Source organism: Macrosteles quadrilineatus, unplaced genomic scaffold, assembly GCF_028750875.1.
Source record: "Macrosteles quadrilineatus isolate MER2022 unplaced genomic scaffold, UCM_ALF_1.0 Scaffold_3__2_contigs__length_128488019, whole genome shotgun sequence".
In the NCBI taxonomy this organism is placed as follows: domain Eukaryota; kingdom Metazoa; phylum Arthropoda; class Insecta; order Hemiptera; family Cicadellidae; genus Macrosteles; species Macrosteles quadrilineatus.
The window spans coordinates 10,253,868-10,273,426 of NW_026542596.1; the positions used below are offsets into that span (position 1 = coordinate 10,253,868).

Genomic DNA, 19,559 nt, shown 5'->3' on the forward strand with positions numbered 1-19,559 from the left:
TACGTTGTAAGAAAAACACCACCCACTTTGTCAAAACTGAAATCTGTGCTTGAAGAGGAAAACGTTTTGAAGTGTAGCCGCGAATACCTTAGACGAACGCTTCATCAAATGGGATTTCGAGGGGAAAAATGTAAAACAAACAGAAAGATCCTTATGGAAAAGCCGGAAATAGTGAAATGGAGGGCAGATTATTTAAGAGAAATCAGACGTTTAAGAAACCAGAATAAGACCATAGTGTACCTAGACGAAACTTATGTAAATAAGAATCACACTGTTTCAAATTGTTGGCAGTCTGAGTCTGAGTTAGGCTCAACAAAGTCCATAGGAAAAGGCCCTAGACTCGTTATAATTCACGCAGGTTCTAAACAGGGATTTGTGCCTAATGCACTACGTATGTGGCAGTCTGATAAAAAGAAAAAACAATCAGAGGACTATCACGACGAGATGAATTTCACGAACTTCTCAAAGTGGGTTTCAGAAGCACTTTTGCCTAACATTCCCCGCCAATGTGTAATAGTTCTCGATAACGCAAGTTACCATAATAAGCAGGATGGCAAAAAACCAACCGCCTCCTCAGTCAAACAGCAAATAATCGACTGGCTCTTGAAAAATAACATTACTTGTTCACCAACAATGACAAAATCAGAATTACTAGTTCTTGTAAAATCTGCTCCCGTTCCAAAAACGTACACAATAGATAAGCTGTTTTATGACGCAGGGCATGATGTTTTACGCCTGCCACCTTACCACTGCGATTTGAACCCTATCGAACTCGTTTGGGGCGATATCAAGGGAAGAGTAGGAGAGTGTTTGACCGAGAGTATGGCTGCAAAGAAAGAAATGTGTATGAGACTTTTTTCTGAATATACGCCTGAAAATGGAAGAAATGTTGCGAACATGTGGAAAAAATTGAAGAATTATATTGGGAGAGGGATGCACTAATGGACGAAAATGTGGATAGAATTATAATATCATTAAATGACGATGATAGCAAAAGCAGTGAAAGCTCGGATAATGAAACCATTCACAGTTTGCCAAGTGAAGATGGAAATAGCGATTTTGAGGACATACGAGTGCTCGATTTCGACAGTTACTAACTGAACGATGTTGAAAATATGATGTATTAGTGTGGGATGAGTGTTTATTTAAAAAAAAAATTTGTTAGGTGTGAGAACTATTTCCGTTTAAAGGTTTACGTGCAAGAATAGTAATATAGGCTAATATTTATATATACAATATATTGAGAGTGAGCGAAACAACCAGTGCATTATCTGTTTGTAAATACTGCCGTTTGAAGAACATACACATGCCGTCTAGCCGTCTACACGTCCAATGGAATAATGGAATAAGGTAGTAGAATTTCCTTATGTACTTATTTAATAGTTTAAAACATATTTGAATGTACTATTAACTCGTATACATGTATATTTTACCTTAAAACATGTTATAGATTTTTTTATAAATAATTATTACAAAAAAAGTCACAATTTTGTTGTTAAACTATTGAGGGCATAAAAGGCACGTAGTTTGTAAATAAATTAATGCCATTATCATGGGTTCAAAGTTACACCTGAAACCTTATATTAAAATTTAAAAACGAATTTACGCTATACTTATGACTATGCATGTGTTTTTTATTTTTTATTAATAATTAAAACTTAAGTTACTCAAAGCAGCGATGGCCTGGTGTGGAGTATGGGCACGTATGGGTGACGCGTTGGCGACCGACGTGTCGTCGGAAGTCGGAAGGTGAATAGAGCGGGATCAGTGGCGGTGGTCGGGGTAGTAGGGGAGGGGGACTCGATCCCCCGCCACACCGCTGAAACCGCTCTCCCCCTCCACACCTGCGCGAGCCACACCGTGTGAAGGCTCTTTTCTAAGTTGTTTACCTATACTTGTTGTTCTGAAGAAGCCTCCCTGGATGGGCAAAATATCAAGTATTCCTAAGCCAAGAGCTTTTTCTTTTTTACCTAAAAGTCAGTCCAGTAAGACAATGGGTACCTGTATCTGATGGGTCACAAATATGACAGACTTTTGTTGTAGGGCTTCCAAAATGTACTTGTTGAAGATGTGAGCTCCAACATGGGCATCCACTGCACTCAACGGATCATCCAAGAAATATATGTCTCTGTGGGAGGTAAAAGAAAATTACTGCTACATCCAGTATGGTGCAGTTCATAACAACTAACTGAAGTGGTATTTTCAGACATAGCGCTCATTATTAAAATATTTTATTTTCTAATTGCTTAGTTTTTAATCGAAAATACAGGAATAATTGGAGCAAGTGCTGACTAAACACTTTTGGTACAAGTGGCAAGTTTTTATTATAGATACCGATGAATTGATTGGTGATAATTATGATTTGAGCCAGAGCCTTTAGGACCACTGTTCTAACACTCAACCCCTAAACCAGTGGCACACACAGTATGACATACATCTTTGACTATTGATATGATACATCCCATTCCCAAGTCTATCTGAGTCTAGTTTAAGAATATGTATGAATTGAACCACCGACATAGTATGCTGATTTCAATTATTGGTTTCTGCCGAATACGCTAATTTTCAAAGCAAGCCAAAATGAAAAGAAAATCTCGTCACACATCAACACATCAATTATCAAAGTATCGATAAATAACAAACAGATACATTTTTGACAGTTTATTTAACCATGTTGATGGAGAGAGGAAGACACTGGTAACACTCACCTGTTAGCATAGAGAGCTCTAGCCAGAGCCACTCTCTGTTTCTGACCTCCAGACAAGTTTATTTAACTATGTTGATGGAGAGAGGAAGACACTGGTAACACTCACCTGTTAGCATAGAGAGCTCTAGCCAGAGCCACTCTCTGTTTCTGACCTCCGGACAAGTTTATTTAACTATGTTGATGGAGAGAGGAAGACACTGGTAACACTCACCTGTTAGCATAGAGAGCTCTAGCCAGAGCCACTCTCTGTTTCTGACCTCCAGACAAGTTTATTTAACTATGTTGATGGAGAGAGGAAGACACTGGTAACACTCACCTGTTAGCATAGAGAGCTCTAGCCAGAGCCACCCTCTGTTTCTGACCTCCAGACAAGTTTATTTAACTATGTTGATGGAGAGAGGAAGACACTGGTAACTCTCACCTGTTAGCATAGAGAGCTCTAGCCAGAGCCACTCTCTGTTTCTGACCTCCGGACAAGTTTATTTAACTATGTTGATGGAGAGAGGAAGACACTGGTAACTCTCACCTGTTAGCATAGAGAGCTCTAGCCAGAGCCACTCTCTGTTTCTGACCTCCAGACAAGTTTATTTAACTATGTTGATGGAGAGAGGAAGACACTGGTAACTCTCACCTGTTAGCATAGAGAGCTCTAGCCAGAGCCACTCTCTGTTTCTGACCTCCAGACAAGTTTATTTAACCATGTTGATGGAGAGAGGAAGACACTGGTAACACTCACCTGTTAGCATAGAGAGCTCTAGCCAGAGCCACTCTCTGTTTCTGACCTCCGGACAAGTTTATTTAACCATGTTGATGGAGAGAGGAAGACACTGGTAACTCTCACCTGTTAGCATAGAGAGCTCTAGCCAGAGCCACTCTCTGTTTCTGACCTCCAGACAAGTTTATTTAACTATGTTGATGGAGAGAGGAAGACACTGGTAACTCTCACCTGTTAGCATAGAGAGCTCTAGCCAGAGCCACTCTCTGTTTCTGACCTCCAGACAAGTTTATTTAACTATGTTGATGGAGAGAGGAAGACACTGGTAACACTCACCTGTTAGCATAGAGAGCTCTAGCCAGAGCCACTCTCTGTTTCTGACCTCCAGACAAGTTTATTTAACTATGTTGATGGAGAGAGGAAGACACTGGTAACTCTCACCTGTTAGCATAGAGAGCTCTAGCCAGAGCCACTCTCTGTTTCTGACCTCCAGACAAGTTTATTTAACTATGTTGATGGAGAGAGGAAGACACTGGTAACTCTCACCTGTTAGCATAGAGAGCTCTAGCCAGAGCCACCCTCTGTTTCTGACCTCCAGACAAGTTTATTTAACTATGTTGATGGAGAGAGGAAGACACTGGTAACTCTCACCTGTTAGCATAGAGAGCTCTAGCCAGAGCCACTCTCTGTTTCTGACCTCCAGACAAGTTTATTTAACTATGTTGATGGAGAGAGGAAGACACTGGTAACTCTCACCTGTTAGCATAGAGAGCTCTAGCCAGAGCCACTCTCTGTTTCTGACCTCCAGACAAGTTTATTTAACTATGTTGATGGAGAGAGGAAGACACTGGTAACTCTCACCTGTTAGCATAGAGAGCTCTAGCCAGAGCCACTCTCTGTTTCTGACCTCCAGACAAGTTTATTTAACTATGTTGATGGAGAGAGGAAGACACTGGTAACTCTCACCTGTTAGCATAGAGAGCTCTAGCCAGAGCCACTCTCTGTTTCTGACCTCCAGACAAGTTTATTTAACTATGTTGATGGAGAGAGGAAGACACTGGTGACTCTCACCTGTTAGCATAGAGAGCTCTAGCCAGAGCCACTCTCTGTTTCTGACCTCCAGACAAGTTTATTTAACTATGTTGATGGAGAGAGGAAGACACTGGTAACTCTCACCTGTTAGCATAGAGAGCTCTAGCCAGAGCCACCCTCTGTTTCTGACCTCCAGACAAGTTTATTCCCCTCTCCCCAATCTCAGTCTCATCTCCTCCTGGTAGCATGTTGATGTCTTCATTCAGTGCACAACAGTTCAGAGTGTAGAAGTATCTGTGAAACATACATCAACTGACAACCACTACAAGACAAACCAAACTTCAAAATATCAATATGCTTTATGTGTAAAATATTTCTAAACCTCTATAATAGATTTGTCAGCATTTCACTAATTTTCCATCTATATTTTTGTTCACAAACAGCTTTGTTGCAATGGCATAAATCAAAGATATTCCCAACAGCAGTTTGATTACTTAACAAAAGTTTCATATGTTAACCAATGTTTTATGTTTTATGTAATAAACCACAATATATTAAATTTATCGATAGCCTAAATTTTTTAAGAAAAGTTGATCATGTATACGCTCTTTCTTGCTTAATTTATTCCTTAATCAAGGTGTTTTTTTTCTCAAATTACAAAATCAAGTGTATACCAGCCAACCTTAGCACAACAAATTAAACTTAATATTTCATCCCTCCTAGGAGGCTTCTTCAGAAACATGTAGGAGAAAACTATATTAGTAAAAGTTGTCTTATTCTTTCTTCTGAAATAACCCTTTAATTTTAATGTGTTGTAAAACTGTTTGTACTCAACCAACTACCTGGAACTAATTTCTTAGGCAAGTTAGTTCTATTTTTTCTTTTCCCTTCAATATTCTCCTTTTCCAAGAGCCAATTAATCCTTGAGCCATATGCTTCTGTAAACCAAATCAAAAATCAAAACTGATAACAAAACAGTTCACAACACATAAGACTTGATATTTTGCTCCTCCCAGTAAGGATTGTTAAACTTCTACCATTGAATATTTACTGTGTCCTTTAAAGCTGAAACCACCTTAGAGTGACGAATTATCAAGTTTAATGTTTAATGTGTTTTAAACATTTTGCGTCCTAACAAGTGAATACAATTTCTCTATTATGAGTTAGTTATGTCTCTGTCCTTTCCTTAACATAATCCCAAGCCAAATGCGGTTTTCTCCAATCACAGTTTATCACCTTTTAGCGTTGAATGCCTCTCCAAACAGAACATTCTCTCTGAGAGTAGCATTGAGTATCCAGGCCTGTTGACTCACATAGGCACATGTTCCTTCCCTCGACACTTTGCCGCAGTCCATCTTTAGCTGGCCTAGGGCTGCGGACAATAGTGAGGACTTTCCTGCCCCAACTTGTCCACACACGCCGATCAGGCTACCCTAGAAACATGAGTTTTGGAATACAAATCCACACATGAGAGAAATAGAGTTTCAACACAATAATTAACCAGCTGTCCTAGGCCATTATCTCTTCATAACGATCGTGGCTTAAGAAACAGCTAAGTAAAGAAGAAATGTGTTGTAAATAAGAAGAGATTATTTAAGTTATTATTTGGACAATGTTAGGGTAGAAAGGACATTAGTGAACTTTGGAATTTGGGTTCAGAGATAAGCCCCCTCCCCTACTAGAGCGAGACGATACTTCAGTACGAGTTGAGATCCAGGTATGGCTAGACGTGTCTATCTGTTCTGATTGATTAGTTATTGGATACTGTCCTCCAATAAAGCTAAGTTAGTAAAAATTTGAATTCAGTTCAAAGTATTTAAACATATGTTTTCCGGATTAAAACAAATTGAATGTATGAATGGATGATTGTAACTACGTGATTTTTAAGAATCCGTTTCACAGTTGGTGCAAGTAAGCATCAACATAGCCTCGACCACTAGCCTGCTGCCCTGATGTTGGGAATCGTGACGGCGCCAGGGTTTGTGAACCATGATGTCATCAATCAGCTGGGATCAAATCAGCTGTTTTCCCATCCCTAGGGGATTAGGGGGGGAAAGGAAATTGGATTCCTCTTGGGTGAGGGATGAGATGACCATTCTGACCCTGTGGTTGACTGTGTGTCTCTAGGTTCAGTAATTTTGCTACAGTAAACTCCCTCTTATCCAGACACCTTTTAACCAGACAACACTCGGCAGGAATGACATCTCTTTAACCAGACAATTTTTATCAGCACATCGGTTTAACTGGACTAGATCGGCAGGAAGTGGTTGGTACTGAAACGACTTTCAGTGGAAAAATTTCGTGGAAAGATTTGAGACCAGTGATCAGGTGTCTAAATACAATGCTCTCCTAAATTTAAGTCAAATATTTGGGTTACATAAAAATTTTTTTGGGATGTCGGTTTAACCGGAAAACCCGTTATTCGGACTGGCCTCGGTCCCGAGGAGTCCGGATAAGAGGGAGTCTACTGTAATTGCAAAAACTATTTTACTTTTAGTCGGTTTTTAGTGAAGGTAACTGAATTATAAAGGTAATTCACCGTTTTATTCTTAATAGTGTTTACTGTTATTAAGAGTGTTTCTTTCGCGATTAAACCTCATTTGATTATTTTATTTTATTAATAGAATTCATGGCAGGGCCTTTATCATATGAATGCTGTGTGATGTGCTGTGAACCTGTTTAAGTCCAAGTTAGCATATGCTTGCGTAATATGTGATCAAGATTTATACAGTTAGATATATCGTTAGGTTTGTGTTCATAATCGAGGGCGACGAGGTTTTGTTGAATAAACTATTAAGATTTAATCTGGTATTAAACCGATGCGAGCTAAATTGAACCTGTCGAAGCTGGTCGTGCAAACTTGTGGTCGGGTGAGCACGCAAGTATAAGGTAGGGATTTTAATTTTCAAGGTTGATAAATCTGCAGCAAATATTTGGCTTCATAATTTTATCATTGGTAGGAATTTACAGTACCCAAGAAGAACACCTTTACGATGGTAAAAAAAAACTGACACATTTTAACAAACATTTTTAATTACAAAGTTTTAACTACATGGGAACATTTACCATGTACAGATAGCACCGTTAATGGCTTTGCTGGCGTTAAATCAAAATTTAGCACATTGCACACTTTTGCTGCATTTTAGGGATGGAATTAACTTTGCATAGGTAACGCCGGCAGACCCTTAAACGGTGGCCATATTGAGATTTATTGAATATCACCAAACATATGTTCATAGCGAGAAAAACTTCAAGTTACAATTTTATTTTATTTTCTTTCCCCTGCGATTTAACCTTTCTTTACTCAGAATTCTGAAGTATCAACAAGAAACAATATGGCTGGTAATTCAATCCTGAGAAAACTCAATAGCTTTTAGATGGTTCAAAACTGATCTCGGTCCTTTTAATCATCAAGCTTTTAACAAATAAATAACCCTGGCTCAAAAAGCACTTAGTAAGCGTTTCCTGGACTTGCATCTTTTTCAGTAACAAAACTACACAGATAATCACTCTCCACTCAACACTCATTCTGCACTGAGGCCCAACAAAACTTTTATTTGTGGCTGTTGAATCTATAATAATGATAAAAGTAATGATTTTAACACTTTGCTTACTTTAGGCACATAGAAGTTGATGTCTTTTAGCACAGGCTCAATTTTAGGAAGAGAGTTAAGAACTGTTGTCTCCTCTGGATTTGCTGGAATGTGTTGAGTTTTCTTGGCTCGCAATGAGCTGTAAAAAGATTTGTAATGAATCAAATCAAATATTTCTTTATTCATAATATGTACAATTTATGTACAATGAATGGTTTTAGATCTTATTTCTAAGAAATAAAAATAAGTACATTAAAATTAGCATATTTACAAGTATAATACAGTACACCTAAATCTTACCAACAACGCCATTTATTTTATTTAAAAACTCATTAATTTAATAACAAGTGATCTCAATCATGAATGCCTTTAAATTTTTTTTTTAATTTCTTAATGTTAGTTTCACTTTTCAATCTTTCTGGCAATCTATTAAAGGATTTGGCGCCCTTATATGTGGTCTTTTTTAAATTATAGTTTATGTGTTCCTAATTTCAAATCATTTTTGTGCCTAGTGTTATAAGTATGATTATGGCCAAGAAAACTGGTATAAGTCATGTTTTGCTTCACATACATAACACATTCATATACATATCAATTTTACAGAGGATACACGTCCGGTGGTAACCGGACGTAGATTAGGCGTAGATTAGGTAACTACCGGACGCCTAATCTACATCCCCGGACGCATATCCTCTGCGTAAAAATTAAATAATGATAAAATTCCTAGTTCACTAAACCCATCTTTTACATGAGCCTTGTTCTTCAAGCCTAGCATGATTCTTATACGTTTCTTTTGGAGTTTCAATATATTTTTTAAGTTTTTGTGTGTTGTTGATCCTTATACACAAATGTTATATGCCAAATGTGAGTGAGTCGAGCTAAAATGTATTACTTTTAAAGTGGCTAAATCGCAGAATTTAGATAATCTTCTTAGGACAAAAATTCCTGAATTCATTTTTGTCTTTGTTTGGTTATAAAATTATAATCTAAAAATTATACATAGATTCCCTGTAAAATTTATTGCACATATACTTGAGTTGTCCATAAATTAAGGTACGTATCCAAAAACTCCTGTACAGTTTAGTTTGGAAAACTGTGAAAATTACTTCCCCTCCATTTTGTTGGTTAGTCCTTACCTCACTGCAAGATTTAGTCTTCTCATAGTAGTTGCTAACAATAACAATGGAAGAGAAATGAAAATCAACTTTTTTGCCAAGTGTGAGTGAAATTGTTTGCTTGATCACCACTAGAGCTCATGGTAACCTCAATTTACAGAAAAGCCTATCTGTATTACACTAAAAATTATAATGTTGTATGTATACTTATTAATGAATAGAGCCAGTGTTTAGCAAGTAAGGTTTTAAATAAAAATGTATAATGGGTTTCACAAATCAAACAGTATTGTTGTTTCATTGTGCCAATGCTACAATCAGCTCTGAAACTACTTAATTTTCAAAGACGACATGAAACTCGTCCTTTCAACAGCTCATAACATAGTCTGGTATGAATGTTGTCGCACTCACCCCCGCAGAGTGAAGGATCCGCCCTTCTTGCTACTCTTGGCAGTTTTCCTATCAGGAGGAGGAGTGTCCCAGCTGAAGGTTCCATTGGAAATACAGACAGCCTGAGACTTGTCCATTGGTTTGGCTACGTAAGGCGAGATCTCATTCAGCAACAATACGCTCTGTTGGAAAAACATTTATTATTTCCGTCTGTGGATTTGTTTAGCAGTTTTTTTTTTTTCAACCAGTTGGCTTGTTGGATAGCAGCCTTTGCAAACGTGAGATATTTTTTTCAATTATTAGAAATAGGTCTTTGTACTTTTTAAATCTGTCTAAAAACTTAATAACATTATTTTAAAAGATTGAATTATTTTTATAGTTGGCTGTTCAATTCTTCATAAAATATTTATACACCTAATCCCTGTAAAAAGATAATTTTAAATCTATAGACTGTTTTGTAATTTATCTTTAGGTATATTTAGAGAACAATAACAAAATCCAGTCCGAAGGGTTTGCTTCATTGGTCTTTACAAATTGGTTGAACAATAACAAAATATATATGTATATTTTTTCCAAAATAAACTAAAAATAAAAGATTTTCTGTTCACTGTACTGTGTTTAAGTCAATATAAAAATGTTACAATTGAACTAATATGTAGAATATTTAACCTTAATGTAATCAACAAAGTTTCAAAGGCCAGGTTCACTCATTTAAACGTTTTGTACCTTTCAAATTCACAAAGATTTTATAACATTATTTCTATTTAAACTTAGCCTTCAATTTAGCATTTTTTTATCTAGAGGGAAATTTAAAAATAAAATTGCATTAAATATAATAAATGAACAAAAAATATGAATTAAATAAAACAGAAAAATTCTCTTGCTGTTTTATATTTTTATAAATGTTTAACAATGATTTTTTTTTATTGGGTGTTTACTATTTAACAGTTCTACTTCCTCAGTGTTTTTACTACAATTTGAAACAATTTAACACATAATACAATAATATTTAGTAAGTAGTATGATTCAACTATTTTATGGTCAATATTTGAGCTTTAAAAGAAGAAATACAAATCAAAAACGTAAAAAACCCCTTTAAGAATGTCATAGGAGCAACAGTTTACCATTGATGGTTCGTTTTAAATCTCAGAGTTAAAGTACGATAAGTATGCAAAAATCCTCACAATTAAAACTATTTTTTTTCTTACCCCTAAAACATTACACTTAAATTAATTTAATTTAAATGTCCACACTCAATAGTCTAATTATTTTCACACACACAAGTAACAACTTCAATTTAACACATGCAAGATAAGTTTGTAAAATTAATGTAAAAGAAGCCAAAACTGTCATATACAACTGAGCAACTGATTTATACAAACACTACTAAATTTATTAAATTACAGTAATGGCAAAAATATTATAATACAGTAGACCCTCATTAATCAGGACTAATTGAGGTTTTAAGTTACCAGAATTAATGAAAATCCGGAGTAAATTAAATCATTTTATGAGAGGAAAGACATGTAATTTCCGAACTAATTGACATTCCTACCAACTATACATTTTCAAAAAAAAAAAAGAATAAATGTTTTGATTAGTTGATGGTTATGTTACAAATTTGTCCAGTAGATTTGAGTGACAATTACCAAACTTAGCTGCATGAATATTTATAAACTGATGTAAAATGACTGACTGGATTAAGCAAAATTTGTTTATGGAGTCCGGATTGTCGAGGGTCAAGTATTGTTAAATACAAACCAAGAACATACAAAATATGCAAAAAGGTTAGTATAGTAGAGTGACAAAAGCAAAATAAGCAATGAACCAGATACCAAGACACACTTCATGCAAGCAAGTTTAAGAATATATTCAAATTATATTAGGCTATATTTATTACATTGTATTTAAGATTATAAGAAAAAAGTATTGGTTTAATATTTTTTACATGGTAAGTAGTGTATTATTATAATTTTTTTTACATTCAGTAGGCTAAAAATGTTGGCCCTAATGATCCTAATTCAAATTAATATTCAATAAATCATTATTGTAGTTTGATTAATATTGTATTTATAATTCATTGAACAGTATCTTCAAGTAAATAATTATTTTCATTCACTGGTTTTATTTGTCTTTTATCACGACATAAATTTGAAAAATTCAAAAAGTATGGTATTACAATGTCTACTAATATTTTTAGTGAAAATGTGTCTTTGAAAATAATATTACTACAGTAACATAATTTTTTTTTTTATAAATGACCCAGTGGATCTGTTTATCGTTGTTCAAACCATACAAATAAAAGACACGGCACACTATCAAACAATAAAACCATTTTAAACTTTAAGACAACACAATAATGAAATGAGCAAAATATTAGTTAACAATGATGTGAAGGAAGAAATATGGAATTTCACCTAAAAACTATATCAGTTCTGTATTATGTATTTTTATTCACTAAGCATAGTGTTCCATGTTGCATAATTTGAGGTTTTTCTATTAGAAGACTGATTTTAATTTTTAACTAAGGGTTTGTAAACAAATTTAATTTCCCACAAACATCAATTTTACGTTTTAGTTTTGTTTGATTTATATAGCCGTTGCGAATAAAATACTTTGTTTCTCTTAAGTTTCTTCTTCTTACCTACATTTTAAGGTACATTGAAGCACCATCCGTCCAGTTTGACCATACTACTCACTATATTTTCCCAAGAATCTTTGTCCCTTTTCCCCTTTTTCAACCTGCAGAAGGGAGAACGTCACTTGTTTTTGTACATTCTACTACATTACTACATTCTACTATTCTGGTAACTTTTATTTAAGTGATAATGCCGCAACGCCTAGGTCTACCCTGAAGTAATGTGAAAGACGATCCCGGGCTCGTGCCTAGCGTCCTAGGACAAAAAAAAACTATTCTGGTAACCACAAAACAAAAACTAGGTTTTGTATTTATTGTAGTATTACATTTCCTGAACTATTGTTCTGAGGAGACGGATGTTCGAAACCTATGAATATTACCTAGTCTCTAATAAAAAAACAAATAACTGAAATTAACTATTTCATTTTCTTTTTTCACTTTTATTTTGACAGCAAGGCTTGTGCTTTCATTTGTGTTTTACAATAGCTAATTTGTTAGGTTTTGTAAATAATTAAAATATAAAACAAAAAGTCTTATTTTGCTAGTTCATAGATAGCTTTAATGCCTAAATTAGTGTTCTTCAAAAGAAAATCAAAGGAAATGCTATCCTGCCAGACTACTTATTCAAAGACATAAACTCTTCAAAACCTTAGATAAAGTTTATATTATGATAGTTGTAATATATACCAAACCTTGTAAGCAATCGAGGTGTTTAGAGTAGGCTATAGAATGTGGGCCACATTACTGATAGAATACCCAGGGGGAGCGGCCTCCCCAAGTGACTCATGTTGAGAAAGAAATAAAAGCAACTGCAGATTTAATACAAGAAACCAATGGCAACGCGTTTCATACAGCAAGGTGGCCACCACACAGCCAGGCCCATTCCCTATACTCCACACATCTTTGTAAGCAATCAGTGATATTGAAGAACGATACAAGCTAAGGAAGAATGAAAATATATACATCTAACAACTAACTCACTCATGAAAAGAGTTCTAGACAGTTTATAATACACAAAACTTGAATACCACATTGAACCTTTACATTTTCTTTCGCAAAAAGGATTCTCTTTTTTAGGTTGGTTACTTTACTTGTATCTGTTCCTTCTTCCTTTACTTATGTGCTTTTCCCACCCAAACTAAAGAAGAATATTGTGTTTCTACAGAATGTGTTAGCAAATCCCGAAAAAATATATATAAGATTACACATTTCCACAATCAAATACCCAGGAAAACAACCTAACCACTAAAAACCAATCCTGTGCATCTCCGGAACTTTCACCGCCACCACCATAGCCAGTATACATTGTACAGCAGTGCCTGAACCATGTTAATGTAATGTAACCTTTATCCGTCGAAGGGTGGGTATTCCTCTGTATAAACTGCGGCAGGCTTCCGACCAACAGAGCCACATCGGGACTAACACAGAGGTTAACATAGCGAGGGACGTGAATGCCTGCAGACATGACACAACGTGACCAAACAAGTCCAGACATGACAAGAAGCCATGTTAAATATGTTAGCGGGAGAAGATCAAGTAACAGAGGTAGGCTTAGGATAGGTTTGGCTTCAAATTGTGTTAGCAAAGGGTAGATCATGATTTGGTGGGATCAGGCTAGGTTTAACTTTGTAAGATTGAGGATGGAGTAGATTATAATCTATGATAGATAAGATACATATGTATTTAACTTGATATCAGGCTAGGAAAGGAAGCTTATAATTTGGTAGGATTAGGATATGTAAACTTTAAATTGGTTTAGGAAGAAGTATGTTTTGATTTGGTGATATCAGAATAGGTGTGAAAAAGTTTGGGGTTAGAAAGAGCAGATAATGATCTGGTAGTATTAAGATATGTTTGACTAAAAATTAGGTTTATAATGAGTAAATTATGATTTGGTGACCAATCACCATCAAGACACCACAGTAAATATGAAGCATGAAATTTCAAAAAAGTTGAGTAGAATCTTTTGTACTGTAATTCTTATAATTAGTAAAGCAGTTATTAGCACACTTTGTGGATGTTGAAAGTTAGTATAAATCTACTACAATACTGTATGATCATTTACGCCATAATAAGTTTCTCCGATGATGGAGAACGTCTCAGTTAAGAGATTTACATATTTTCAATTTACCACAAAATTTGTTTTTTCACGATTGATCTTAACCATGGGCGTCCACCTAAATTTTTCATATAGGGGACCAGGGGATCTGGGTGGTACAGGATTGCCTCCCTGTAAAAAGGGGGCTCCCCCAAAACTTTGATAGTTTAGGTACAAAATGATTTAACACAAGTTATACCTAAATTTGTTTTGCCAAATTTTTTACAGTTTTATTGCAAAATCTGAAAAAAATGTGGTCAACAAGCCCGGCCCTTAGGAGGCCCCGGCTCATGGAAGCCCAAGCTTAAAACATTTTCTCTATTGACGGTTTCTTTTAATCTTGCATCTTCTTGACTTAGTCCTATAGTAAATAAACAAATGATTATAGCTTGTTGTGGACAGAAAAAATATCCGTCAAACACAACCCACTTTGCCTTAGAGACCTTGCCTTGTTTTCTAGATATTGGTCAAACAGTGTATGTTGTCTCCGAACTGCCAGATGATGGCACAACTTTGCGACCAATAACCATTGGGTATTAGCAGGGTTTAAAATCAGTTGTATAGTTGATACAATTGTTAACACTAAAAATAACATAAAATACAAGGCATAAAATGTCTGATCGGAGATACAACTCATAAAGAATTCACTTATTCCATCAAGTTAATCCCACCCAAGATGTCCACCGCTCACTTTGAGTGGTGTTCTCCCAACAAGTTCTACTTCAAGAGTAACACACCAGGCGAGAAGGGATTTAAATTTACAAATACTGGTGCTGTCTCCAGACTCGAGAAACACCTTGACGTTTTGGACCTATTTTTTTACACTATCACAATAGCAATACTGTTAAACCCAGCGCCCTATCCTAACAGTTTTAGGTTACAACACATAACACATACAGTGTTTAGCCGTTTTTAGTTGAGCTCAAATACTTGGGAGTGAAAGTATTGTTATGTTACGCATGAAATGATTTTATAGTCTATCTGTTTAAGCTCTAAGGGTCTGACTTAGGGGAGGTATGATAGAGGCATTAGTTCAAAATTCCTCCGTGAACAGCGCTGTAGTAGAGAGCATTTTGGCAATGAAGGTTTACTAATCGCAAAATAGTTCTGTTCATAAAATAAAATTGTAAATGCCTCAAATTTAATTTTATAATTTTTTTATTATAAAATTAAACTATCATAACCTAACCGAACTAACCAAACTTGCTGATAATGAAATAATATCAAAAAGTTTACTAATAGAAAAAATAATTCTGTTCATTAAATAAAACTAGAAATTGCTCAATTAAAATTTTATAACGAATTAATAATAAAATTAAACTGTCATAACCGAACCAAACCAACCAAACTTGTTGATAATGAAAAAATCTTAGACAAAAAGTTAATGAAATCAGCAGGTTTCGAACCCGGGACTTTCAGTATATCTGCCCGTCACGCTAACCACTACACCACCGGAGCCGATGATTTCAATCCGCATTGTTACGGTAATGGTGTTCCCTCAGCTAATAAGAAGCCCACAGGTGTCATCGTAGCCTCTTCTATACCTCCCCTGAGTAAATACCGTCTGAGTTTGGGGGTGCTTTGAATTTTGCTCCTCTGGTTATCTGGCCTTTTTCTTGTCCAGACTATAAAAAGGTCCTGCACTAAAGGGATTTGAAAGGTTCTTTATGATTATAATTTCTATAACTTTATTTAACTCAAGTTTTATTTTTATTTTTTAATCTTTGAATCATTAGCTGTAATTATAGATTTATTTTTATAAATCCACAACATCTTTATACTATTGTTTAGTACTTATAACATAACAAATGTAAAGCTTAATGTGCGAGGTTATGTGCGAACTCAATGATTTTATCTTGTTGTTGCATCTATGTGAGGTAAGGTGGCACATTAGAAAAGTAGGCCTAAACGCAAACCAAACAAAGGCCACAAACATCAACTATGTATTAAAGCTGAGTACTGTAGACAATGTTCGAGTAAGAAACTCATGCATAAACATTAGTATACCATACAATCAATCATAACATTGATTTGTCTTCAGATCAAATGCAAAAGAATATTTACGGGCTTAGTTTTATAATGTTTTCAATTTTTACTGATGGATCAAAGTATTAAAAATTATAAAAATGTTATGTAATTGAATAATTGAAATACTGTGTATAAGAAGAAGAAAGTTAAAAATGCTTTAGGTCAAGAATAGTAGAGGATGACAAAGTTCTAGCAAAAAGTACAACCTACTAACAGCTTACAGTCTTATTTTCTTTGAATACTGTACTTTCTTTTGAGGTATTATACTTTCTAATGAAGGACCACAAACTAACCAGAAAAGATGAATAGACAGTAAATTGTTAATAAGTTAAATATATTAACTAAATTATGTAGAATATACTAACATTATCTAAGAACAGTTTTGATGTGACCTTGCTGAGGTTCAATGGAATACATTAGCTGTTGCAATTTACCATTTGTATGCAGCCCACAATTTTTATCTATAAGCTTCTCAAAATATGCATGGGCAGGAGGTAAATATTCTGTGTTACATTAGAACATAAGACACTTAGTCCAGAAATGAACTCATATGATGAAGGTTGGAGCTGGTTCCCTGGGACCCGTAAGGGTTTTAGTTGGTATGAGCCACACACTGTTCCCATCTCGGTTTGTGCTTATACATTTCCCTACATACCAAAAAAAATAAAAATTTATCGGCAATCCTCGGTTACAACAAGCATGACCTGATATTTGTTTATTGATCCAAAATGTTTCTACAAAAGTTTCCTAATTTCTACTCCCTAACTAAAGTTACCTATTAAAACTTTCTCTCACAGGTTTGAACTATTTTCTAGATTTTGGTCAGCTGAACATATAACACCTTCGATGGATTCTTTTGATGGATCCTTTGAGGATCCTTTAACAAAGAACTATCTAAATTGTGAGCATATCAATAGGAGATGTAAGGCAAAATATACCAAACAATGAAAGGAACAGAACCAATCCTGGAAATGATAGCCCAATGCTTAGCAGACAAAACACTCAAAGGCGCAGGCAAGGGCTTTATACGCAACCTGGAAACGCTCCACGGTTATTCCTCCCTCGATGAGTTTCTTCCACCCCTCTCGCGTATTGGTGAGAACGTTACGCAGTTGTTTCAAGCAGATGCTGATTACTGAAAATGCCTGCAACCGTAACACTGAAAGAAAACCACTAAATTTACACAAGTAGAGGATGATGACGATCGTAGACTGGCTGTCTCTTATGGTTTTTTACTGAAAGTAAACACATCACCTAAACTGGATTGTGGAATTGCAAGAGTTTTTGTGAAAGAATGATATCCTGGGTTAATTGTGTAACATCATTGACTATTGGATACTGAAGTACATATCCCATCTATTTGGACCAGCTGTCCCCAATTTTATCTTTTAAAAAATATATAGCCAGTCACAGAATGTGCTAGATTCTTAAATTCTATTTTCTACCTTATTTTTGTTGCTGAGATAGTTGATGGGTTATAACAGTTTCTATAGCTTGCAATAAGTTGTTCTATCAGTTTGACTTGGTTAAAAAGTTCACTTATTCAACAGAAAACTGTACTGTACTTTATATCAGCACAATCTCTCAGCGGCTAAATTCAACTATGTCTATTTTGCTTTTAAAATTGGCAACAGCTGGTTCATATAGATGAGATGACTGCATCAGTATCCAAAAATAAATGCTAAGGAAAAGCACTACATGAGGTTCTTTAAAAACAGTCTTCTAATTAAACCTTATAACAGTTGTAATTTTGTGAAACGTCAATTTAAATTCCAGCCTTAAAACTCATTCAAAAAATGATTTCCTTATTTTTTTAAGTTACGTTTCTGAATTTCACGCCTGAAGTAAGAGTAAAGATAATATGAAGTATTAGTTTGCTTTAAGAGGATGTTTGGGCGAGAACAATGAAAGCCAACGATCCCACAGACAAAGCAAGCAAGGGAAGTGCTTAACACACAACAACCTGGAACCTCTTGATTCCTATGGAGCCTGCAAAAAGATGCTTCCAGCTCTCCGATGTGAAAACCATCGTCGTGGAAAGTTGGCGTTTGCAGAAACAGACCATCGAAAAGGCCTGTGAAATATGTAAAAGTTATTGGTTGGATCAATGTTTTATCAATGGGTAAATCCTGTTGTTGATACACTTTCTACAAAAAGTTTTTTCTTTTTTTCAGGTATTTTTTGGCAATTTTGACATACTGAGAGGGTTTTTAGTGGAAGGGTATCCTATCATTAAATTTCCTCAAAATTGATAGTAAAATGATTATTAACGCACTTTTGTAAAAATGTACAAGCTAGTTTTTTACTCACGCAACAGACTGTAAATTAAGCATATCATGCCAGTTACAAACCAAATACAAATAAAACTGTAGCAAAGTGGGCATTGAAAATTAATTAAAATGAAATAAAAACTTTAACACACAACAGAGTATAGTACATTGGTACTGTTAGTAACAAAACAAAATCTATTTCTCTAACGCGGAATCATCAGTTAATCTTGGTCATGTAGTGCCGACTTACCAGTTAATGCTTATTAAGGGTGTGAAAACCCTTTCACTTGTTGACTCATTGTCTGAGTTCCACCCAAAAGTCACATAACTGATACAGGACTTCTCTGTATTTGATTTCCAGTAGACAGGATATACAGGAGTAAATGTTCGGATCAGGGTTTACCGAACATTGCTATCACTTGTGAATTAACTAACATAAAGATAATTACGTCAGCAACAATCGGACATAGTTTGTAACCCTCTGGCCTGGTGCAATTAGTTAACCTTTCCACCAGTGGTAACTGGACTGTCAACACTGTGCCTCTACTGAATGATAACTAAGAGCAGTCTAAATGTTATCCCCACCTGTGAAGGGGTGATATTGTAGCCCATCCCGATGTGAGAGAGGAACATAACTATGGCAGTGACTATCGGCACAGTGGAGGCCACCGAGATGGTCAAGCTTTGGAAATACATCGCATATTGAAGGAACTTCAACTCTCGCTGTCGTAGGTCTGTTGGAAAAAAATACATTAGAAATTCACTTAAGATGCATTATTGGTATTTAGATAATAGTTTTAGATTGTAAAAAATTTTAATTATTGCAACCATTTGTTGTTATTAGTTATAACTCAAGTCCACTGTTTGTGTAGTGATTTGATCATTTATACTTTCAAATATTTTTTTATTGTTTTAAATTAAATTTTGATTATTCTACTAAGCATTTGTTGTTTTCAGCTACAGTGTTACTCACTTT

At 35.3% G+C, this 19,559-nt stretch overlaps 1 protein-coding gene across 11 annotated transcripts in view; it reads right to left on the reverse strand.

Moving 5' to 3' along the window:
- LOC128988979 (ATP-binding cassette sub-family C member 5-like) overlaps window positions 1-19,559 on the reverse strand; it is a 72,144-nt gene that overhangs the window by 20,430 nt on the left and 32,155 nt on the right. For 4 of the 11 annotated variants that reach the window (XM_054410810.1, XM_054410807.1, XM_054410803.1 and 1 more), the window contains exons 10-17: window positions 19,169-19,317; window positions 18,277-18,387; window positions 13,532-13,642; window positions 9,571-9,731; window positions 8,069-8,186; window positions 5,691-5,887; window positions 4,599-4,748; window positions 2,002-2,128 (exon numbers count right to left, since the gene is read on the reverse strand). In XM_054410810.1, the coding sequence (XP_054266785.1) occupies window positions 2,002-2,128; window positions 4,599-4,748; window positions 5,691-5,887; window positions 8,069-8,186; window positions 9,571-9,731; window positions 13,532-13,642; window positions 18,277-18,387; window positions 19,169-19,317 (1,124 nt within the window). Of the gene's footprint in view, window positions 1-2,001; window positions 2,129-3,128; window positions 3,175-4,493; window positions 4,540-4,598; window positions 4,749-5,690; window positions 5,888-8,068; window positions 8,187-9,570; window positions 9,732-13,531; window positions 13,643-17,347; window positions 17,459-18,276; window positions 18,388-19,168; window positions 19,318-19,559 lie in introns of all 11 variants that reach the window. The other 7 variants (XM_054410806.1, XM_054410808.1, XM_054410805.1 and 4 more) reach the window with 7 other exon arrangements.